Here is a 25,118-nt window from a genome sequence, read left to right on the forward strand (position 1 = left end):
TTTGTCATGGCCCATCTGACCAATAATCGTGGATTTTTAATAATATTTTTGTCATGGCCCATCTGACCAATAATCGTGGATTTTTAATAATATTTTTGTCATGGCCCATCTGACCAATAATCGTGGATTTTTAATAATATTTTTGTCATGGCCCATCTGACCAATAATCGTGGATTTTTAATAATATTTTTGTCATGGCCCATCTGACCAATAATCGTGGATTTTTAATAATATTTTTGTCATGGCCCATCTGACCAATAATCGTGGATTTTTAATAATATTTTTGTCATGGCCCATCTAACCAATAATCGTAGATTTTTAATAATATTATTGTCATGGCCCGTCTGACCAATAATCGTGGATTTTTAATAATATTTTTGTCATGGCCCATCTGACCAATAATCGTGGATTTTTAATAATATTTTTGTCATGGCCCATCTGACCAATAATCGTGGATTTTTAATAATATTTTTGTCATGGCCCATCTGACCAATAATCGTGGATTTTTAATAATATTTTTGTCATGGCCCATCTGACCAATAATCGTGGATTTTTAATAATATTTTTGTCATGGCCCATCTGACCAATAATCGTGGATTTTTAATAATATTTTTGTCATGGCCCATCTAACCAATAATCGTGGATTTTTAATAATATTATTGTCATGGCCCATCTGACCAATAATCGTGGATTTTTAATAATATTTTTGTCATGGCCCATCTGACCAATAATCGTGGATTTTTAATAATATTTTTGTCATGGCCCATCTGACCAATAATCGTGGATTTTTAATAATATTTTTGTCATGGCCCATCTGACCAATAATCGTGGATTTTTAATAATATTTTTGTCATGGCCCATCTAACCAATAATCGTAGATTTTTAATAATATTTTTGTCATGGCCCATCTGACCAATAATCGTGGATTTTTAATAATATTTTTGTCATGGCCCATCTGACCAATAATCGTGGATTTTTAATAATATTTTTGTCATGGCCCATCTGACCAATAATCGTGGATTTTTAATAATATTTTTGTCATGGCCCATCTGACCAATAATCGTGGATTTTTAATAATATTTTTGTCATGGCCCATCTGACCAATATTCGCGGATTTTTAATAATATTTTTTTCATGGCCCATCTGACCAATAATCGTGGATTTTTAATAATATTTTTGTCATGGCCCATCTGACCAATAATCGTGGATTTTTAATAATATTTTTGTCATGGCCCATCTGACCAATAATCGTGGATTTTTAATAATATTTTTGTCATGGCCCATCTGACCAATAATCGTGGATTTTTAATAATATTTTTGTCATGGCCCATCTGACCAATAATCGTGGATTTTTAATAATATTTTTGTCATGGCCCATCTGACCAATAATCGTGGATTTTTAATAATATTTTTGTCATGGCCCATCTGACCAATAATCGTGAATTTTTAATAATATTTTTGTCATGGCCCATCTAACCAATAATCGTGGATTTTTAATAATATTTTTGTCATGGCCCATCTGACCAATAATCGTGGATTTTTAATAATATTTTTGTCATGGCCCATCTGACCAATAATCGTGGATTTTTAATAATATTTTTGTCATGGCCCATCTGACCAATAATCGTGGATTTTTAATAATATTTTTTTCATGGCCCATCTGACCAATAATCGTGGATTTTTAATAATATTTTTGTCATGGCCCATCTAACCAATAATCGTGGATTTTTAATAATATTTTTGTCATGGCCCATCTGACCAATAATCGTGGATTTTTAATAATATTTTTGTCATGGCCCATCTGACCAATAATCGTGGATTTTTAATAATATTTTTGTCATGGCCCATCTGACCAATAATCGTGGATTTTTAATAATATTTTTGTCATGGCCCATCTGACCAATAATCGTGGATTTTTAATAATATTTTGTCATGGCCCATCTGACCAATAATCGTGGATTTTTAATAATATTTTTTTCATGGCCCATCTGACCAATATTCGCGGATTTTTAATAATATTTTTTTCATGGCCCATCTGACCAATAATCGTGGATTTTTAATAATATTTTTGTCATGGCCCATCTGACCAATAATCGTGGATTTTTAATAATATTTTTGTCATGGCCCATCTGACCAATAATCGTGGATTTTTAATAATATTTTTGTCATGGCCCATCTGACCAATAATCGTGGATTTTTAATAATATTTTTGTCATGGCCCATCTGACCAATAATCGTGGATTTTTAATAATATTTTTGTCATGGCCCATCTGACCAATAATCGTGGATTTTTAATAATATTTTTGTCATGGCCCATCTAACCAATAATCTTAGATTTTTAATAATATTATTGTCATGGCCCATCTGACCAATAATCGTGGATTTTTAATAATATTTTTGTCATGGCCCATCTGACCAATAATCGTGGATTTTTAATAATATTTTTGTCATGGCCCATCTGACCAATAATCGTGGATTTTTAATAATATTTTTGTCATGGCCCATCTGACCAATAATCGTGGATTTTTAATAATATTTTTGTCATGGCCCATCTGACCAATAATCGTGGATTTTTAATAATATTTTTGTCATGGCCCATCTGACCAATAATCGTGGATTTTTAATAATATTTTTGTCATGGCCCATCTGACCAATAATCGTGGATTTTTAATAATATTTTTGTCATGGCCCATCTGACCAATAATCGTGGATTTTTAATAATATTTTTGTCATGGCCCATCTAACCAATAATCGTAGATTTTTAATAATATTATTGTCATGACCCATCTGACCAATAATCGTGGATTTTTAATAATATTTTTGTCATGGCCCATCTGACCAATAATCGTGGATTTTTAATAATATTTTTGTCATGGCCCATCTGACCAATAATCGTGGATTTTTAATAATATTTTTGTCATGGCCCATCTGACCAATAATCGTGGATTTTTAATAATATTTTTGTCATGGCCCATCTGACCAATAATCGTGGATTTTTAATAATATTTTTGTCATGGCCCATCTAACCAATAATCGTGGATTTTTAATAATATTATTGTCATGGCCCATCTGACCAATAATCGTGGATTTTTAATAATATTTTTGTCATGGCCCATCTAACCAATAATCGTGGATTTTTAATAATATTATTGTCATGGCCCATCTGACCAATAATCGTGGATTTTTAATAATATTTTTGTCATGGCCCATCTGACCAATAATCGTGGATTTTTAATAATATTTTTGTCATGGCCCATCTAACCAATAATCGTGGATTTTTAATAATATTATTGTCATGGCCCATCTGACCAATAATCGTGGATTTTTAATAATATTTTTGTCATGGCCCATCTGACCAATAATCGTGGATTTTTAATAATATTTTTGTCATGGCCCATCTAACCAATAATCGTGGATTTTTAATAATATTATTGTCATGGCCCATCTGACCAATAATCGTGGATTTTTAATAATATTTTTGTCATGGCCCATCTAACCAATAATCGTAGATTTTTAATAATATTATTGTCATGGCCCATCTGACCAATAATCGTGGATTTTTAATAATATTTTTGTCATGGCCCATCTGACCAATAATCGTGGATTTTTAATAATATTTTTGTCATGGCCCATCTAACCAATAATCGTGGATTTTTAATAATATTATTGTCATGGCCCATCTGACCAATAATCGTGGATTTTTAATAATATTTTTGTCATGGCCCATCTAACCAATAATCGTAGATTTTTAATAATATTATTGTCATGGCCCATCTGACCAATAATCGTGGATTTTTAATAATATTTTTGTCATGGCCCATCTAACCAATAATCGTGGATTTTTAATAATATTATTGTCATGGCCCATCTGACCAATAATCGTGGATTTTTAATAATATTTTTGTCATGGCCCATCTAACCAATAATCGTAGATTTTTAATAATATTATTGTCATGGCCCATCTGACCAATAATCGTGGATTTTTAATAATATTTTTGTCATGGCCCATCTAACCAATAATCGTGGATTTTTAATAATATTATTGTCATGGCCCATCTGACCAATAATCGTGGATTTTTAATAATATTTTTGTCATGGCCCATCTGACCAATAATCGTGGATTTTTAATAATATTTTTGTCATGGCCCATCTAACCAATAATCGTGGATTTTTAATAATATTATTGTCATGGCCCATCTGACCAATAATCGTGGATTTTTAATAATATTTTTGTCATGGCCCATCTGACCAATAATCGTGGATTTTTAATAATATTTTTGTCATGGCCCATCTAACCAATAATCGTGGATTTTTAATAATATTATTGTCATGGCCCATCTGACCAATAATCGTGGATTTTTAATAATATTTTTGTCATGGCCCATCTAACCAATAATCGTAGATTTTTAATAATATTATTGTCATGGCCCATCTGACCAATAATCGTGGATTTTTAATAATATTTTTGTCATGGCCCATCTGACCAATAATCGTGGATTTTTAATAATATTTTTGTCATGGCCCATCTAACCAATAATCGTGTATTTTTAATAATATTTTTGTCATGGCCCATCTGACCAATAATCGTGGATTTTTAATAATATTTTTGTCATGGCCCATCTAACCAATAATCGTGGATTTTTAATAATATTATTGTCATGGCCCATCTGACCAATAATCGTGGATTTTTAATAATATTTTTGTCATGGCCCATCTAACCAATAATCGTAGATTTTTAATAATATTATTGTCATGGCCCATCTGACCAATAATCGTGGATTTTTAATAATATTTTTGTCATGGCCCATCTAACCAATAATCGTGTATTTTTAATAATATTTTTGTCATGGCCCATCTGACCAATAATCGTGGATTTTTAATAATATTTTTGTCATGGCCCATCTAACCAATAATCGTGGATTTTTAATAATATTTTTGTCATGGCCCATCTGACCAATAATCGTGGATTTTTAATAATATTTTTGTCATGGCCCATCTAACCAATAATCGTGGATTTTTAATAATATTATTGTCATGGCCCATCTGACCAATAATCGTGGATTTTTAATAATATTTTTGTCATGGCCCATCTAACCAATAATCGTAGATTTTTAATAATATTATTGTCATGGCCCATCTGACCAATAATCGTGGATTTTTAATAATATTTTTTTCATGGCCCATCTGACCAATATTCGCGGATTTTTAATAATATTTTTTTCATGGCCCATCTGACCAATAATCGTGGATTTTTAATAATATTTTTGTCATGGCCCATCTGACCAATAATCGTGGATTTTTAATAATATTTTTGTCATGGCCCATCTGACCAATAATCGTGGATTTTTAATAATATTTTTGTCATGGCCCATCTGACCAATAATCGTGGATTTTTAATAATATTTTTGTCATGGCCCATCTGACCAATAATCGTGGATTTTTAATAATATTTTTGTCATGGCCCATCTGACCAATAATCGTGGATTTTTAATAATATTTTTGTCATGGCCCATCTGACCAATAATCGTGGATTTTTAATAATATTTTTGTCATGGCCCATCTGACCAATAATCGTGGATTTTTAATAATATTTTTGTCATGGCCCATCTGACCAATAATCGTGGATTTTTAATAATATTTTTGTCATGGCCCATCTGACCAATAATCGTGGATTTTTAATAATATTTTTGTCATGGCCCATCTGACCAATAATCGTGGATTTTTAATAATATTTTTGTCATGGCCCATGTGACCAATAATCGTGGATTTTTAATAATATTTTTGTCATGGCCCATCTGACCAATAATCGTGGATTTTTAATAATATTTTTGTCATGGCCCATCTGACCAATAATCGTGGATTTTTAATAATATTTTTGTCATGGCCCATCTGACCAATAATCGTGGATTTTTAATAATATTTTTGTCATGGCCCATCTGACCAATAATCGTGGATTTTTAATAATATTTTTGTCATGGCCCATCTGACCAATAATCGTGGATTTTTAATAATATTTTTGTCATGGCCCATCTGACCAATAATCGTGGATTTTTAATAATATTTTTGTCATGGCCCATCTGACCAATAATCGTGGATTTTTAATAATATTTTTGTCATGGCCCATCTGACCAATAATCGTGGATTTTTAATAATATTTTTGTCATGGCCCATCTGACCAATAATCGTGGATTTTTAATAATATTTTTGTCATGGCCCATCTGACCAATAATCGTGGATTTTTAATAATATTTTTGTCATGGCCCATCTGACCAATAATCGTGGATTTTTAATAATATTTTTGTCATGGCCCATCTGACCAATAATCGTGGATTTTTAATAATATTTTTGTCATGGCCCATCTGACCAATAATCGTGGATTTTTAATAATATTTTTGTCATGGCCCATCTGACCAATAATCGTGGATTTTTAATAATATTTTTGTCATGGCCCATCTGACCAATAATCGTGGATTTTTAATAATATTTTTGTCATGGCCCATCTGACCAATAATCGTGGATTTTTAATAATATTTTTGTCATGGCCCATCTGACCAATAATCGTGGATTTTTAATAATATTTTTGTCATGGCCCATCTGACCAATAATCGTGGATTTTTAATAATATTTTTGTCATGGCCCATCTGACCAATAATCGTGGATTTTTAATAATATTTTTGTCATGGCCCATCTGACCAATAATCGTGGATTTTTAATAATATTTTTGTCATGGCCCATCTGACCAATAATCGTGGATTTTTAATAATATTTTTGTCATGGCCCATCTGACCAATAATCGTGGATTTTTAATAATATTTTTGTCATGGCCCATCTGACCAATAATCGTGGATTTTTAATAATATTTTTGTCATGGCCCATCTGACCAATAATCGTGGATTTTTAATAATATTTTTGTCATGGCCCATCTAACCAATAATCGTGGATTTTTAATAATATTATTGTCATGGCCCATCTGACCAATAATCGTGGATTTTTAATAATATTTTTGTCATGGCCCATCTAACCAATAATCGTAGATTTTTAATAATATTATTGTCATGGCCCATCTGACCAATAATCGTGGATTTTTAATAATATTTTTGTCATGGCCCATCTGACCAATAATCGTGGATTTTTAATAATATTTTTGTCATGGCCCATCTGACCAATAATCGTGGATTTTTGATAATATTTTTGTCATGGCCCATCTGACCAATAATCGTGGATTTTTGATAATATTTTTGTCATGGCCCATCTGACCAATAACACTGTGCAACATTTTCAAGGTGATCTTGTGCAAACAATTCGAACTGAGGATTTTTTGAAAGTATAGACCCAAACGACAAGAAACCCTAGTTGGGTTTTGTTGTGTCAGATCCAGCTCGGATTTTATGGCCCCATCTAAACATGGTTAAATATTGAGTTTTTAAAGAAATTCGGGGCTATATCTCTGAAACCAATGCGAATCTTCTTCTGACCTCTGAAGCAAATTTGTAGATAACGACAAGAATACAATATTTGTTGAAATAATGAACTCGAAAAACTACATTTATTGCCTCAAATTTCAAAAAAAATGCAAAAATACCACAATTTTTATACATTTCGCACCGTATCTCCAAAACCGTTAATTTTTTCTGAATATTTTCGTTTGGAAAAATATTCTCTGGAATGTAATACACAACTCTTCAGAACATGTCATTGTTGCAAAATGCCTCTATTCCGTTGATTTCAGTACATTTTTCAACGACGATTTAATAAAAATGTCAATAATGTAGTGAAATCCGAAATGCGAGAATAAACCGTTGGTGTGAACTGTGTGTGAAATACGTGTTGTAAAATATATGATGCAAAATACCGCTGAAACGACATGAAGTAAGCATTTTAGAGTTTCAGAATGTTCTAAAGAATTGTTGAGAACTTTATTTGGAAGATTTTTTCAAAAGGTTACTTGGTTCAACTCCCAATAGTTTAGCCGATACTGACCAGAATTTCAGCAATTATGTAAAATTTTCTATATTTTATAGATTTTGATGCCCTAGATGGAGTTTTTCGTATGTGTTTTGTCAAAAGATAAGTTCTACTAGTTTAGGTCTACAATATTGCTAAAGACAGCAAGGCCAAATTCCTATTCGTTTCTGAGATAAAGGCCTGATAAATGCAAAAAAGTGACGATTTAGCCCGGTTTAGATGAGGCCATAAAATCCGAACTGGATCTGACAGGACAAAACCCAACTAGGGTTTTTGTAGTCTAAATATGTTCTTTCAAAAAATCCATATTAGAAGTTGTTTGCATTTTCAGTGTTGCATAGTGTAATCGTGGATTTTTAATAATATTTTTTTCATGGCCCATCTAACCAATAATCGTGGATTTTTATTAATATTTTTTTTCATGGCCCATCTGACCAATAATCGTGGATTTTAATAATATTTTTTCATGGCCCATCTGAACAATATTCGTGGATTTTTAATAATATTTTTTTCATGGCCCATCTGATCAATAATCGTGGATTTTTAATAATATCCCAGCGAAAAGTTTGCCTCCAAAGAGGCAGTTAAATGATATGTACAAGTGATTTGGAAGTGCATCAAATTATGCATTTTCACTCATGATTTTTACAAGGGAGTGACCACGGAAAGAGGCACTCCATTGCATCGCATTTTAACTGACCCTTTGGCATTACATTTTAACTGAACCTTTGGCACTGCATTTTAACTGACCCTTTGGCATTGCATTTTAACTGACCCTTTGGAGTAGAATAGGAGGCAGTTCGGAGCACGTGTTTTGAATAACAAAATAAAATGCATTTATTATTTGTGTAAAACAAAAATATTAATAACTTTATTAAATAAACACAAATTATGAAAATTCTCTATTGAATTTATGTAATTGCAAACATGTGTGTTTCACCCGCTTTTCATTTAATCCAAGCTTAAGTGCTTTTGCTTCATCCGCTAAATGGGTTTGATATTGTCTTCCTATCACCAGTTAAGATTTCGACATGTACTCCAACAGCACTCCACTGGGAAATTTTCTTCTCGTGAGTTACCGGAAAAATGTTCACAAATTAAATATTATTTAGTTTGTATTAACAAATGTTTAGAAATGTTAACACGATTATCTCTTTTTGTAAATGTATTCCGCTGCCTGTAGAGATGTACAAACTGATTTATGTACATGTAGGGATCTCTAACAACTGCTAATAAAATGTAGTGAACGGAGTGCCTTTTTCACGACTCCGTTTGCACTGCATCCGAATGCTGTTAAATTGTGAGGAATTGGAGTGCCTTCTTCACGACTCCGTTGAACTGCCTTGGGATGTTGTTAAAATGTGACAAATGGATGTGATTCTTTGGATTGCATCCAAATGCGGTTAAAATGTGAGGAATGGAGTGCCTTTTTCACGACTCCGTTTGAACTGCATAAAAACATGCCGTGAAAGAACTAGTCTACATTGCACTACTTCCAATTTATTTTGCTGGGTATTTTTTCATGGCCCACCTGACCAATAATCGTGGATTTTTAATAATATTTTTTTCATGGCCCAGCTGACCAATATTCGTGGATTTTTAATAATATTTTTTTCATGGCCCATCTGACCAATATTCGCGGATTTTTAATAATATTTTTTTCATGGCCCATCTGACCAATATTCGCGGATTTTTGGGAATATTTTTTCATTAGCCTGTTAAGCAATAATGGTGAATTTTTGATAATTTTTTTAAGGTTCACCGGAACAATATTCGTGAAGTTAAAAATATTTTTGTTAATGTCGACCTGAACTATAATCCCTTTGAACAATAATAATAATTTCTAGGAATGCTTCCAAACAAAACATTTTAAGTAACAATAAAAGGACGATTTTATTTAAAACACAAAATTCGATCACAAACAATAAAACAACCAACGCTTAATGATGAACAACGTGGGCAACGGGTGCGGCATGAACAAGGGGGACAGAGTGAACAACTGGAGTAACAACAGCAGCGTTGGAGTGGATTTGAACATGAGCTTGGTGGGATACAGCATGACCAACAACGGGAACAACAGTCTTAACAACTGGAGCAGCAACTACAGTTTTTACAACAGGAACGACAGGTTCAACGGTCTTCACCACGGGAACAACTGGGGCAGCATGAACGGTAGTCTTGACAACAGGCGTAACAACTGGAGCTACAACAGCTTTGTTATGGACACGAGTGAAACTCTGATGAGAGGTAGCTGAAGGAACACTGTGCACCACGGCACCAACTTTAGCCAAGACGGGTTCTTGAACAACGGTATGATGTTCGGCAACTAAACCGGGAGCAGCCAAAGCTACAGACACGCAAGCCAATAAAGCAACCTGAGAAAAATACATATAAAGCCAGGATGCATAAACAAATTAAGTAAGGTCAAAACTTACAAATTTGAACATTTTGAAGATGTAAGAATAGTTTGTTATGTTAGGTCTGTAAAAACTCAAACGAAACTGTTAACTTCCTTTGATTGATTCCAATAATTTATACAAATTTTCCATCTCAAAAAAAAAAAAAACATTTTATGAACTTGAACTTTATTGTTAACTTCTAGTTATACAGAGTACATTAAGCTAACATTGCAATGACCACTCAATTGAAGTTGTGTGGCATTGGCCGTATTGATTTTAGTTCTGGTTTCTACAACAACAACAAACATAACATCGTTATGTTTATTGGGTTTCTTTATTCTTAACACTACCTTCAATGAATAACTCCACATTATCTACAATACTAACGGTGGCATAAAGTGTCGAAGTAAATAGAAGTTTCTTATCCTTATCAAATGCTGATCAAAATTTGCTATAAAATACTCTCCGTTAAATGAACAAGTTATCAGTTTCCTTTTAGTTCTTGCAAAGCCAATACAACAACCCAACCATCAATATGTTCAAATTTGTAAGTTCAGCCTTTATCAAATTATTTTAACAACTCTTTTTTAAAATTGTACTTTATCCCTTTAAATCTCCAGGTTGCCCTCCTTGCTTGCGTTTCTGTTGCATTGGCCGCTCCTGGTTTGTTGACCGAACATCATACAGTGGTACAAGAACCGGTGTTGGCTAAAGTAGGTGCTGTGGTACACAGTGTTCCCTCAGCTACCTCTCATCAAAGTTTCACACGTGTCCATAATAAGGCTGTTGTAGCTCCAGTTGTTACTCCTGTGGTGAAAACTACCGTTCATGCTGCCCCAGTTGTTCCCGTAGTAAAGACCGTTGCACCTGTCGTCCCCGTTGTAAAAACTGTAGTTGCTGCTCCAGTTGTTAAGACTGTCGTTCCTGCTGTCCCTGTTGTTAAGACTGTTGCTCCAGTTGTCCCCGTGGTTGGCCATGTTGTATCCCACCAATCTCATATTCAAATTCACTCCAACGCTGCTGTTGTTACTCCCGTAGTTCATTCAGTGCCCGTTGTACATTCTGCTCCCGTTACCCATGTTTTCCATCATTAAATGTTGTATTGTTGTTAGCGTTTTTAATAAAAAACTAATTTTAAAATTACAAAAAAAAAAAAATGAAAACTTATTTTAAATAATATAGGATTTGTTAATAAGAAATGTAGCCAATATGATGAAATACATTAGCATAAACAACTTACCACAATGTAGCAATGGTTAGTTTTCCGACTTGAAAATAACTGAAAGTTTTTTTGATGAACGTTTTCCTATTATAAGAACTAGGGAGCCACCGTGGTGCAGTGGTAAGCACGTCCGTCTTTCACTCAGATGATCTGTGGTTCAATCCCTGACCAGTAGTGGAATTCTGTAACTAATTGTTTGAGTTACGGACAAAAATCGGTAAAGTTAAAATGCAAAATTTCGAATGAAAAATATCAGTAAAAGTTAACAACATTGTTGCCATTGCTATAAGTTAGCGACAGCTTTATTTTTATTTACTGACAAAATTATGAGCATTTTATTTTTACCGATATTTGTCGGTGACTCAAACAATTTATTACAGAATATCAAAACTTTCGGCCGTGGCAAATGCCTTCAGTATAATGTAGACGACATTTTCCGAGTATTTCGGCCATGAAACACTTCTCTACAAGTGGTTAGTAAGACACGCCGCCGTTCGGACGTGGCCATAAAAACTAAGTTCCATATCACTGATCCAATATGAATCGGTATGCACTCAATGATACGAGATAAATCCCCCTTGGTCCTTCGGGGATGTTGTGGGATTATAAAATATGTAGATTTGTTTGGAAAGAAAATACAAAAAAATCGTTTAAGGAAAGGCAATAATAGGGACGAGTCCGATCTCTTGAAATCTCGTCCTCTTTGAATTCTGCAAACGTTACGGGAGATTATGCCAACAACATTGATTAATTGAAAAAGGAAATTGCCTTACTATTTTATTAATGTTTTTTTGGTAGACTTGAAATTTCGTGACTATCCGATGAAAGTTGGAAAGACTAGCGGACACACATTGCCTGATCGACTCAGGTCTTTGATATATTTATTTTAGGGCTAGAACTATAATCACGATCTATTATCAGATAACCCAGAAAAATATTTAACAATTCCATGATTATTGGTCAGAGGTTCAAAAACAATCTTTGTCAAAAGTGACTTCAACTGATATACCTGAAAACACTTTTATTGCTGATAAGGACCTCTAAGCCACTTAGCGCCATGAACTTGTTTGCGAGGAAACGAAAAAATTTGTACGAAAATTATATTTTTGGGACTTTTTAAGCATTTTTTAATAAAAATATGTTTTCTCTAAAACGTATAGTTTTCCTGCAATCGGGTCTCCTTTTAAAAATGCCTAAAACTTTGAAGGGTAAAATAGATGTATTCTTTCATGGTTTTTGATTGAGAAAATATACTTACTACATTCCAATAAATCCCTGAATTTATATAAATGTAACATTTATAATTATGTTTATTTATTTATTTTCAACATATTTTATGAATTAATTTATAAAATATGCAAATTAAGGCGCCGGGTTATTAAGACCATATGCGAACATTGATATGATTATAATTATGTTATAAATATTTATATCTATATATATAAAAATGGTGTAAAAAATGTATAGTAATTCATAAAATGAAACGGCTAGGCCGATTTCTGTAAAATTTTTTGTCAGTTATTCGTATTTTCGAGGAGAAGGTCTTTACGGAAGAAAATTATGAAAAATCTCTCTGGAAAAGTCGGAAAATTGGAAAAATAGAAAATTGAGTTTTTGTATGAAATTTTATTCCTTAATAGCGAGACGAAGTTCGCCGGGTCCGCTAGTTTTATATATTTATATCACATAGTTATGTTTACAAATTACAAAAATAGTTTTTTTATTGCTTGGGTTTTAGGCCAAATGAGTGGAAATGCATAGGCCAAATAAAATACTACAATACAATACAGACAATCCTATAACAAAATGCAAAAAAAAAAAAACAAAAATAATGCGAAAATATCCGAGTTTTACTTCAACCATTTTTTGTGACGTTTAAGTGGGTTAATTTATATGATGTTTAAAAATAATTCATCAAAATCTAAATTTTTTTTGGCAGGGAAATCTTTAAGAAAATCTTAAAATCAACGTACAGTTGTCAAAAGTACTCAGAAAATCGCTTCAGACAAATGGAGCTTAAAAAATATTTTATATATCAATGCAGTGAAAAAATATTCAGAAAATTCATAATTAGTGGTCAAATTGCGTTTCCAAAAATATTCTTAAACAAGTAAAAAGTATCAGTCGTCCTTGCCGACAGAGATATACCCTCAGCCTGTGTGAATTGAATTCATCAATTCACAATATCGAATCGAATACCGGCTACACAAGCAAAATCTTTTTTTCAATAATAATGTATTAGGGTGTTTTTAGATTTTGTAGCCCTTTTTGAACGTATGAACTCGCCGACAAATAGCTCTGTTCCAGAACTAAAAAGTTTTTACAATTTTTACCACTTTTAAACATTTTGCGTTCCCGTACACAAAATTTATATGAAAATCGTTTACGACTTTTACAACTTTTACGACTTTTACCACTTTATAAAGTACGGGAACAGGTCAATATATTTGGATTTAAGTTCATAAGTATTGCGGAGGTACTTGAAGGAATGGTCAGGCATAGTCCATTTAGGATGAGGATCTTATATTGGTAGTAAGGTCTTTTCGATAGATAGAGCGTCCTCCAGCCATTTCACTTGCCGTTCACCGTATAACTAAGTTTTTTTACCGCTATGTCAGGAAGCATGGGCTTGCCCACGAAAACTATAGTATTGCTGTAAAAAAGACTACGTGGGGAAGCATCGGTATAAATTTCCAAAGAATCTTTGAACAGACTCTAAACAGAACTTAAACAAGTAAAAATTGAATTGGAACTTTCATCTACGGACAGATCGAATGTATTTAAGGTCTTGTCAGAATTTTGTGGCAATTTTTGGACATTTGAACTTGCTGACAAAAATTTGGATTAGGATTAAAGTTCAAAAGTTTTGCGGAGGAGGGAATAGAATAACTAGTGCATTACGGAAGTGGATCTTATTTTGAGAGTCATATCTTTTCGATAGATATCGCGCCCACTAGTCATTTCAGTGGGTTATCGTACACCTGTTGGATCTGTATGCAAGGAAGCATGGACTTGTCCACGGAAAACATAATATGAATGTATACATAACCACAAAGAACATCATCGGTATAAATTTCCAAAGGATCTCCGAACAGATCCTAAACTGCATTTGGACACAAATGTTGAACTTTTGTGGGGGAGGTATCCTAAGCAGAGTACGGATATGGGCCATTTTAGAAGTTAAACTAAGTTTTGACAAAATATGACGAAGGCCAAATTGTGGACCAATTCGGTTTATCAGTTCGAGAGTTTTTGTGCTCTCCAGCTACTACATATGGTGCCATAGGTGTTTTCTACAACTTTCGGTCTGTTTTCCCAAGAAGTATGGACTTGCCACTGAAAAAAAAATTTACCGTCGTAATTGAGCCAGCGATTGCAAGTGGCTTCAACAGAAATCAAAGTTTGGCAAGAGCAGGTCTTAAAGTGAACTTATCCAAAATTTTGTGTGGGAGGTACCCGAAACAATGGACAAATATAGTCCATATTCAAACCTGATCTATATCTGGTAGATATATTAGGATTCGTAAAGTATGGACCAAATCGGTCGTTCCCTTCAAGGATTATCATGCGCACAATTTTTCCGAACATTTTCGAACTTTTGTGGGGGAGGTACTGGAAGGAGTGGACCGATATTACCCATCTTCGAACTTAAACTAAGTTTAGACAAAATATTGCGATAGCCAACTTTTAGACCAAATCGGTTAATCCGTTCGAGAGTTTTCGTGCGCACCAGCCAGCCAGACAGATAGACGGACGGACATTGCTAAATCGACTCCAAATTGTCTGAAACACATTTCGTCCAAACAATCTTTGGGTCTAAAACCATTATTTCGATGAGGCACATTTTGCCCGTATGAAAGTGTATATACCCTCGTTAGGATAAATGCTGAGGGTATAAAAATGGGAGAGTACCCTAAGGAGAAGACCCATATGGGTCATTTTCGAAGTTGAACTAAATTTGTACCATTTGTATGAATTTTTTAGACTTTTGAGGGGAAGGTACCGGAATAGGTGGGCCGATATAGCCCTTCTTCGAACTCAAACTAAGTTTGGACAAAATGTTACGGAGAGCAAATTTTGGATCTAATCAGCTGATCCGTTTGAGAGTAATTGTGTGCTCCGGCCACTACATATGATTCTGGAGGGCTTTTTCAGCTTTCGACCATTTTCTCATGAAAAATTTACTTGCCCCTGAAAAAACGTATACCGCTGTAATGGTAGCAACGAATACAAGTTGTTACAACCAAAATCAAAGTGATTTGAGAAGAGATCTTAAAGTGAACTTATCCGAAATTTTGTGTGGGAGGTACCCGAAGGAGTAAACCGATAAACATATTGGAACCTCATCTATGTGTGGTCGAAACTTCACGATGTGCAAAGTATGGACGTAATCGGCTTCTCCTTTCAAGAGTTATCATGCGCACAATTTTTCGAACATTTTTGAACTTTTGAAGTGGAGGTACCCGAGCGAGTGGACCGATATGGCCCATCTTCGAACTTAAACTAAGCTTGGGCAAAATATTACAAAAGCCAAATTCTGGACCAAGTCGGTTAATCCATTCAAGAGTTATTGTGCGCTCCAGCCAGACAGAAAGAAGAACGGGGATAAATCGACTCCAAATTGTCTGAAACGGATCTCGTCCAAACATACTTGAGGTCTAAATTGTATATACCCTCGTTAGCATAAAAGTTGAGGGTGTAAAAGTCCACAATTTCTGTACAGGTTAGATATGAGAAATCATTATTTAAAATCAACGATTAATAAGACTTTCAAGAATATTCAAAATATTATTAGTAAGAGTGGCTAATTAATATGTAAATAAAATATTCACGATTATATGTCGTATGTCTTGGACGATTAAAAAATCACCTTTAATAAAAAAGAGTACATAGTTGTCTCTAAAAATTTGGAAACAAATCTTTTTAAAATCGAGAAAATGCGTAACAAATGCAAAATTTCGTATACTTTTTCAGTGGACCATTTTATTTCAAATATAACATTCGGCTATAACAACAATTAAACATTTAATGATGGATGACATGGGTGACAGGGGCAGTATGCACAACGGGGACTGAATGGACGACGGGAGTAACAACAGCAGCATTTGAGTGGATTTGAACATGAGATTGATGGGATACGGCATGACCAACAACGGGAACAACTGTCTTAACAACTGGAACAGCAGGGACAACAGTCTTGACAACAGGAGCAGTAACCACAGTTTTTACTACTGGGGCAGCATGAACAGTGGTCTTAACGAGGGGTGTAACAACAGGAGCTACAACAGCTGTGTTATGGACACGAGTAAAGCTCTGATGTGAGGTAGCAGAAGGAACGCTGTGTACAACAGCACCAACTTTAGTCAAGACGGGTTCTTGAACCACGGTATGATGTTCGGCAATCAAACCAGGAGCAGCCAAGGCAACAGACACACAAGCAAGGATGGCAACCTGAAGCAGAAATTAAGTAAATTTAAAAAAGAGTTATTAAAATAATACGAGTATGTAGGACAGAACTTACAAATTTGAACATTTTGAAGGTTAGGTTGTAATATAAGATGTGCAAGAGCTAAAACGAAACTGATAACTTGTTCGCTGAGCGGAGAATATTTTATAGCAATTCGTGTTCAGCAATTGACAAAGTTAAGAAACTTATATTTACTTCGACACTTTATGCTACCTTTGTGATTGCCAATAATGTGGAACTATTCATTGAAGGTAGGGAATAAAACTTAAGAATTAAAAAGCCTAAACATAACATCGCTTGCTGTTGTTATAAAAAACCAGAATTGAAAACAAAAATACCAATGCCACACAACTTTAATTGAATGGCCATTGCAATGTTAGCTTAATGTACTCTGTATAACTAGAAGCTATCAATAAAGTTCAAGTTCAAAAAATGTGTGAGTTTTGAGATGGAAAATTTGTATAAATTATTGGAATCAATCAAAGGATGTTAACAGTTTCGTTTGAGTTTTTACAGACCTAACATAACAAACTTTTCTAAAATCTTCAAAATGTTCAAATTTGTAAGTTTTGTCCTTACTTAATTTGTTTAGGAAGTATTTTAGTATTATTTTTCTCAGGTTGCTTTGTTGGCTTGTGTCTCTGTGGCTTTGGCTGCTCCTGGTTTGGTTGCCGAACATCATACCGTTGTTCAAGAACCCGTCTTGGCTAAAGTTGGTGCCGTAGTGCACAGTGTCCCTTCGGCTACCTCTCACCAAAGTTTCACTCGTGTCCATAACAAAGCTGTTGTAGCTCCAGTTGTTACCCCGGTGGTTAAAACTACCGTTCACGCTGCCCCAGTTGTTCCTGTGGTGAAGACAATTGAGTCTATCGTTCCTGTTGTAAAAACTGTAGTTGCTGCTCCAGTTGTTAAGACCGTTGTCCCTGCTGTCCCAGTTGTTAAGACTGTTGTTCCCGTTGTTGGTCATGCTGTATCCCACCAATCTCATGTTCAAATCCACTCCAACGCTGCTGTTGTTACTCCAGTTGTTCACTCTGTTCCCGTTGTTCATGCCGCTCCCGTTACCCATGTTGTACATCATTAAGCGCTGTTTGATTTATTGTTTGTGATCGAATTTTATGTTTTAAATAAAATCGTCCTTTTATTGTTAATTAACATTTTTTGTTTGGAAGCATTCTTTGAAATTACCATTATTATTCAAACCGATTACACTGTGCAGCAGCATTTTTGGGGGGTGGAAAATTTCATTTGGAGATGAAAGCCCTTGATGAGTATATTAAGAACCCAAAAGGAAATTTTCGCCATAGGTCAAGTTTCTGAGATATCGCACGATGAAGTTTTGGATTTTTTCCCTATAATATTTGGTAAAATATCTCCATATCTCCGTTTGGCGTTGTTGTAGCATCGTTTTGAGGTGACATGTCTTAAGTCAAATCGATTGGCGAATCTTTTTGTAGAACATTTCATTCTTCTAACCCGATGCCTTTCATGTCCTTTTCGTCCTTTATTTCTTGAACCGTAGTGAAAGTACCACAAGATGAGATTTTTCAGCATCCAAATATTCTACAAAAATGTTGCTCAGAAGATTTTAGGTACGGTTCTCTTTGACAACTAATCGATTTTGTCCCGTTTTCATTGTCATTTTTGACATTTATTCGGACTTGGTTAAGAATTGAACTATGTTTTGTTTGTCTGTATATTCGTTATTGGTTATGCATAGGTATGTAGACATTACCAATGGGTATTGCTTATTTAGACATCTGGGGTGCTTCTGAAATATTTACCACAAATAGCTCTTGTATTGATGAACATGTTAATAACAAATTTTCTTGGAGGATAGATCCGGTTATCTCAGTTTTTGAACCGGATATTCCGACATTAAAACCGATTTTTGAACCGGTTTTAAGTAACCGATTAAACTTATATGTATACCATTTAAAACCTTATAGAGTTGTCAATCAAATTAAATAATTTCGCTTATAAAAACTTTGCTAGTTGCAGTTCTAGAACAAAAAAACCGTTTTCTTAAACCGTTTTTAAGGAAATATATCAGTACGCGCAAATATGGAGATCAAGAGCTGGGGGGGTGAGAAATTCTTTTTGGCGATGAATGTCGATGAAGGTAATATGATGAACCCGAAAGGACAGTTTTGCCATAGGTCAAACTTCTGAGTTATAGCGAAATGAATGACAAACTATACAGACCTACATTACAAAAATCATAGCGAAATTTTATCACGCCATAACTCAGAAGTTTGACCTATGGCAAAACTGTCCTTCCGGGTTCATCATATTATCTTCATCGACATTCATCGCCAAAAAGTATTTCTCACCCCCAGCCCTTGATCTCCATATTTGCGCGTACTGATATATTTCCTTAAAAACGGTTTAAGAAAACGGTTTTTTTGTTCTAGAACTGCAACTAGCAAAGTTTTTATAAGCGAAATTATTTAATTTGATTGACAACTCTATAAGCTTTTTAATGGTATACATATAAGTTTAATCGGTTACTTAAAACCGGTTCAAAAATCGGTTTTAATGTCGGAATATCCGGTTCAAAAATTGAGATAACCGGATCTATCCTCCAAGAAAATTTGTTATTAACGTGTTCGTCATTTCAAGAGCTATTTGTGGTAAATATTTCAGAAGCACCCCAGATGTCTAAATAAGGAATACCCATTGGTAATGTCTACATACCTATGCATAACCAATAACGAATATACAGAAAAACAAAACATAGTTCAATTCTTAACCAAGTCCGAATAAATGTCAAAAATGACAATGAAAACGGGACAAAATCGATTAGTTGTCAAAGAGAACCGTACCTAAAATCTTCTGAGCAACATTTTTGTAGAATATATGGATGCTGAAAAATCTCATCTTGTGGTACTTTAACCGGTTCAAGAAATAAAGGACGAAAAGGACATGAAAGGCATCGAGTTAGAAGAATGAAATGTTCTACAAAAAGATTCGCCAATCGATTTGACTTAAGACATGTCACCTCAAAACGATGCTACAACAACGCCAAACAGAGATATGGAGCTATTTTCCCAAGTATTATAGGGAAAAAATCCAAAACTTCATCGCGCGATATCTCAGAAACTTGACCTATGGCGAAAATTTCCTTTTGGGTTCTTAATATACACATCAAGGGCTTTCATCTCCAAAAGAAAATTTCCACCCCCCAGACTTTGAGTTCCATTTTGTGTCACAGTGTTATTTGTCAGATCGGCATTAACAAAAATAATTTTAACATCACGAATATTGTTCAGGTGGGTCTTGGTCAGATAGGCCACGAAAAAATATTCCTGAAAATCCAGTGATATTGGTCAGATGTGCCAGGAAAAATATTCTTAAAAATCCACGATTATTGATCAGATTGTCCTAGAAAAAAAAATAATCCACCATTATTGATAAGATGGGCCATGAAAAAAATATATTCTTAAAAATCGACGATTATTGGTCAGATGGGCTATGAACAAATATTATTAAAATTCCACGATTATTGGTCAGAGTGTGAATGAAAAACATACACTTAAAAATTCACTATTTTTGGTCAGATGGTCCATGAAAAAATATTATTTAAATTAAAAAAATAAAAATAAAACAAACAAGTAAAAAAGTATCAGTCGGCTTGGCCGACTGAGATATACCCTCAGCTTGTGTATATTGAGACAATTTTTTCCCAAACAACGTATGTAAAAGATTTTTAAAAATTTTCTGCGTATAAGCCGATAACAATTTTGATTAGTATTAAAGAGCAAAAGTTTTGCGGAGGAGATACTTAAAGGAACGGATCGACATTGACCATTATGAAAGTGGATCTCCAGCCACTACATATGGGGCCATAGGGGGTTTTACACCCTTCGGGCTGTGTGCTCATGAAGTGTGGACTTGCCCCTGAAAAAACTTTTACCATCGTAATTAGGGATAGGTAATGAAAAGCAATAATCGATTTTTCGACTATTCGATTATGGTCTAAATCTAAAAATGCGAATTTTCGGTCTTGCGATTATTTCAGTTGTCTTAAAACTCGACTTTTTCATAACCGCAGAAAATCGACTATCCGTCGATTTTCCAGTTTTCCTTTGACCGCCAAAAGTGTAAAACCGCCAAGTCAACAATCTATGGTCAAACTCGAAAATCGATCACAAGATAATCGATTATGCGATTTTCCTTCCAGACAAAAGTCGACTACGATTTTTAGATTTTTGACTGTAAAAAATCGATTAACCGAAAGTCGACTTACCTATCCCTAATCGTAATTGAGGCAGTGGATACAAGTTGATTCAACAAAAATCAAAGTGATTCGATAGCAGGTCTTAAAGTGAACTTATCCGAAATTTTGTGTGGGAGGTACCGGATGGAGTGAACCGTATTCGAACCTGATCTATACTTGGTAGACATATTAGGATGTGTAAAGTATGGACCAATTCGGCCACTCCCTTCAAGAGTTAATGTACGAATAATTTTTCCGGACATTTTTGAACTTTTGTGGGGGAGGTACCTCAAAGAACTTAAACTATGTTTGGACAAAATATTACTAAGGCCAAATTTTGGACCCAATCGGCAGATCCGTTCGAGAGTTATGCTGCGCTTCAACCATCTCACACGGTGTCATAGGGGTTTTGTGCAACTTTCAGGCTATTTTCTCAGGAAGTACGGACTTGCGCCTGATGAAACTTGTACCGTCGTATTCGGGGCAGTGAATATAAGTTGCTACAACAAAAATCAAAGTGATTCGAGAGCAGGTCCTAAACTGAACTTATCCCAAATTTTGTGTGGCAGGCACCCGAAGGAGTGGTCTGATTGAGTCCATATTGAAACCTCGTCTAAGTCTGGTAGCCATTTCACCATGTGCAAAGTATGGAACAAATCGGTTGTTTTCTTCAAGAGTTATCGTACGTACAAATTTTCCGAACAATTTCGAACTTTTGTGGGGGAGGTACTGGAAGGAGTGGACCGATATAACCCATCTTCGAACTTGAACTAAGTTTGGACAAGATATTACGAAAACCAAATTTTGGACCGAGTCGGTTGATCCGTTCGAGAGTTATCGTGCGCTCCAGCCAGACAGACAGACGGACGGACATTGCTCAATCGACTCCAAATTGTCTGAAACACATTTCGTCCAAACATACTTGGGGTCTAAAACCATTATTTCGATGAGGCACATTTTGCCTGAGGGTACAAAAATCCACGATTATTGGTCAGATGGGCGATGAAACATATTCTTAAAAATCGACGATGATTGGTCCAATGGTCCATGAAAAAAATATCTACGATTATTTATCAGATGGGCCAGGAAAAATATTATTTAAAGTGAAACAAGTAAAAAAGCATTAAGTTCGGCCGGGCCGAACTTTTCATACCCTCCACCATAAAATATTCATTCCTGTCCCCAACTTTAAGTGAGTGCGTTAAAATGTCAGATAATGTACATAAAATGCTTCATTCGGGAAGCCCTTTTTTATGGTGCCTATATCTAACTGTTGACAATTTTTGGTGGGATAGAAATTGGGAGGTACTGTTATATAGGGGTTATAATAAAACATGGGCCTATGTTGACAGTTTTTGATGAGAGCCTTTAATGTCAAATAACTCCTAATTCGTTAAAAAATTTAGCTAGAATCCTCAAAATATCGAAAATCTATACATAACGTGGTAACTTCAAATGTCATTAACAGCTAGTTCGGAGGTATCTGGGCTATACGAAAATATGAACTTAAATGAACAATTTTTGTTGCAGAATTTTTGTTGACTTTTAAATTTAACATTACAGAAAGTTCGTCCAAAAAATAAAGCTAAGGTACGGAAAATCGGGAGGTTTGTTTTGGGGCTACACAAAAACATGGACCTACGTTCGGTTAAACATTTAAAGTAAAATCCTCAAAGTACCAAAAATCGGGAAGTATCGTTATATTGGGGCTATGTTGAAAATTGTTGATGCAGATGTGTGGTGACCACTACAACCTTCAAATGTCAAATTACAGTTAGTTCTGTTAAAAATTGTAGCTAAAATTGCCAAATTACTGAAAATTGGGAGGTACCGTTACATGGGAGCTATATCCGAACATGGACCTATGTTGACAATTTTTGATAGAGAGGTGTTGTGACCACTAAGAACTTCAAATGTCAAATTACTGCTACTTCGGTTTAATATTGTAGCTAAAATTATCAAATTACTGAAAATCGGGAGGTACCGTTATATGGGGGCTTTCTTGACAATTTTTGGTGGAGAGGTGTGGTGACCACTAAGAATTTCAAATGTCAAATGTTCAAATTACAGATAATTCGGTTAAAACTTGTTGGTATAATTCTCAAAATACCTGAAATCGGGCGGTAACGTTATATGGGGCCTATTCCAAAACATGAACCTATGTCCACTAGTTATATAAGTTTATTGACATTTAAGAACCCTAAATGTCAATTGATAGCTAAATCGGTCTGAAAATGTAGATAAAAACGTCAACATGCCATAAATCGGGGGTACTGTTATATGGGGGCTATACCAAAACGTGGACCTAGGTCCCCAACTTTTGTTATATAAGTTTAGTTACACTTAAGAACCCTAAATGTCACATTATAGCTATATCCGTCTGAAAATGTAGCTAAAAACGTCAAAATACCGTAAATCGGGGGGTACCGTTATATGGGGACTATACCAAAACGTAGACCTATGTCCACAAGTTTTGTCACATAAGTTTATTGACATTTAAGAACTTCAAATGTCAAATTATAGCTTCATCGGTCTGAAAATGTAGCTAAAAACGTCAAAATACCGTAAATCGGGGGGTACCGTTATATGGGGGCTATACCAAAACGTGGACCTATGACCACAACTTTTGTTATATAAGTTAATTGATACTTAAGAACCGTAAATGTCAAATTATAGCTAAATCGGTCTGAAAATTTACCTAAAACCGTCAAAATACCGTAAATCGGGGGGTACCGTTATATGGGGGCTAAACCAAAACGTGGACCTATGTCCACAACTTTCGTTATATAAGTTTATTGACATTTAGGAACCCTAAATGTCAAATAATAGCTACATCGGTCTGAAAATGTAGCTAAAAACGTCAAAATACCGTAATTCGGGAGGTACCGTTATATGGGGGCTATACCAAAACGTGGACCTATGTCCACAACTTTTGTTATATAAGTTTATTGATACTTCAGAACCCTAAATGTCAAATTATAGCTAAATCGGTGTAAAAATGTAGCTAAAAACGTCAAAATACCGCAAATCGGGGGGTACCGTTATATGGGGGCTATACCAAAGCGTGGACCTATGTCCACAAGTTTTGTTATATATGTTTACTGACACTTAAGAACCCTAAATTTCAAATTATAGCCAAATCGGTCTGAAAATGTAGCTAAAAACGTCAAAATACCGTAAATCGGGGGGTACCGTTATATGGGGGCTATACCAAAACGTGGACCTATGTCCACAACTTCTAATATATAGATTTATTAACATTTAAGAACCCTAAATGTCAAATTATAGCTACATCGGTCTGATAATGTAGCTGAAAACGTCAAAATACCGTATATCGGGAGGTACCGTTATATGGGGGCTATACCAAAACGTGGACCTATGTCCACAACTTTTGTTATATAAGTTTATTGATACTTCAGAACCCTAAATGTCAAATTATAGCTAAATCGGTGTAAAAATGTAGCTAAAAACGTCAAAATACCGTAAATCGGGGGGTACCGTTATATGGGGGCTATACCAAAACGTGGACCGATATAGCCCATCATCGAACTTGACCTGCCTGCAAACAAAAGACGCATTTTCCCAAAATTTCAGCGTCCTATCTCCATTTTTGTGGATGCTAGAGTGATTACCACAGACGGACGGACGGACGGACGTGCACCAATCGACTCAGAATTTTACCCTGATCAAGAATATATATACTTTATAGGGTCGCAAATGAGTATTTCAATGCGTTACAAACGGAAAAACAAACTTAATATACCCTCCATACTATGGTGGAGGGTATAAAAATAAAAATAAAAAATCCACGATTATTGGTCAGATGGACCATGAAAATATAAATAT

At 34.6% G+C, this 25,118-nt stretch overlaps 4 protein-coding genes across 4 annotated transcripts; 2 read left to right on the forward strand and 2 right to left on the reverse strand.

Annotated features, from left to right (window-relative positions):
• Positions 1 to 9,905: 9,905 nt before the first annotated feature.
• Positions 9,906 to 10,412, reverse strand: LOC141401635 (uncharacterized). Its single transcript, XM_073981967.1, has 2 exons — positions 10,401 to 10,412; positions 9,906 to 10,340 (listed from the first exon to the last, which is right to left on the reverse strand). Exons 1-2 carry the CDS (start codon positions 10,410 to 10,412, stop codon positions 9,906 to 9,908), a joined length of 447 nt encoding a protein of 148 aa, XP_073838068.1.
• A 487-nt stretch (positions 10,413 to 10,899) lies between these two features.
• Positions 10,900 to 11,458, forward strand: LOC141402889 (uncharacterized). The gene is made up of 2 exons (XM_073985015.1): positions 10,900 to 10,911; positions 10,985 to 11,458. Exons 1-2 carry the CDS (start codon positions 10,900 to 10,902, stop codon positions 11,456 to 11,458), a joined length of 486 nt encoding a protein of 161 aa, XP_073841116.1.
• Positions 11,459 to 16,611: 5,153 nt separating this feature from the next.
• Positions 16,612 to 17,119, reverse strand: LOC141402891 (uncharacterized). The gene is made up of 2 exons (XM_073985016.1): positions 17,108 to 17,119; positions 16,612 to 17,037 (listed from the first exon to the last, which is right to left on the reverse strand). The coding sequence occupies exons 1-2, from the start codon at positions 17,117 to 17,119 to the stop codon at positions 16,612 to 16,614; spliced, it is 438 nt and encodes a 145-aa protein (XP_073841117.1).
• Positions 17,120 to 17,603: 484 nt separating this feature from the next.
• On the forward strand, positions 17,604 to 18,137 carry LOC141402892 (uncharacterized). Its single transcript, XM_073985017.1, has 2 exons — positions 17,604 to 17,615; positions 17,673 to 18,137. Exons 1-2 carry the CDS (start codon positions 17,604 to 17,606, stop codon positions 18,135 to 18,137), a joined length of 477 nt encoding a protein of 158 aa, XP_073841118.1.
• Positions 18,138 to 25,118: the final 6,981 nt, after the last annotated feature.

The sequence above is a fragment of the Musca autumnalis genome, unplaced genomic scaffold (assembly GCF_047663935.1).
Source record: "Musca autumnalis isolate F117 unplaced genomic scaffold, ASM4766393v1 scaffold_4, whole genome shotgun sequence".
Classification (NCBI taxonomy): Eukaryota; Metazoa; Arthropoda; class Insecta; order Diptera; family Muscidae; genus Musca; species Musca autumnalis.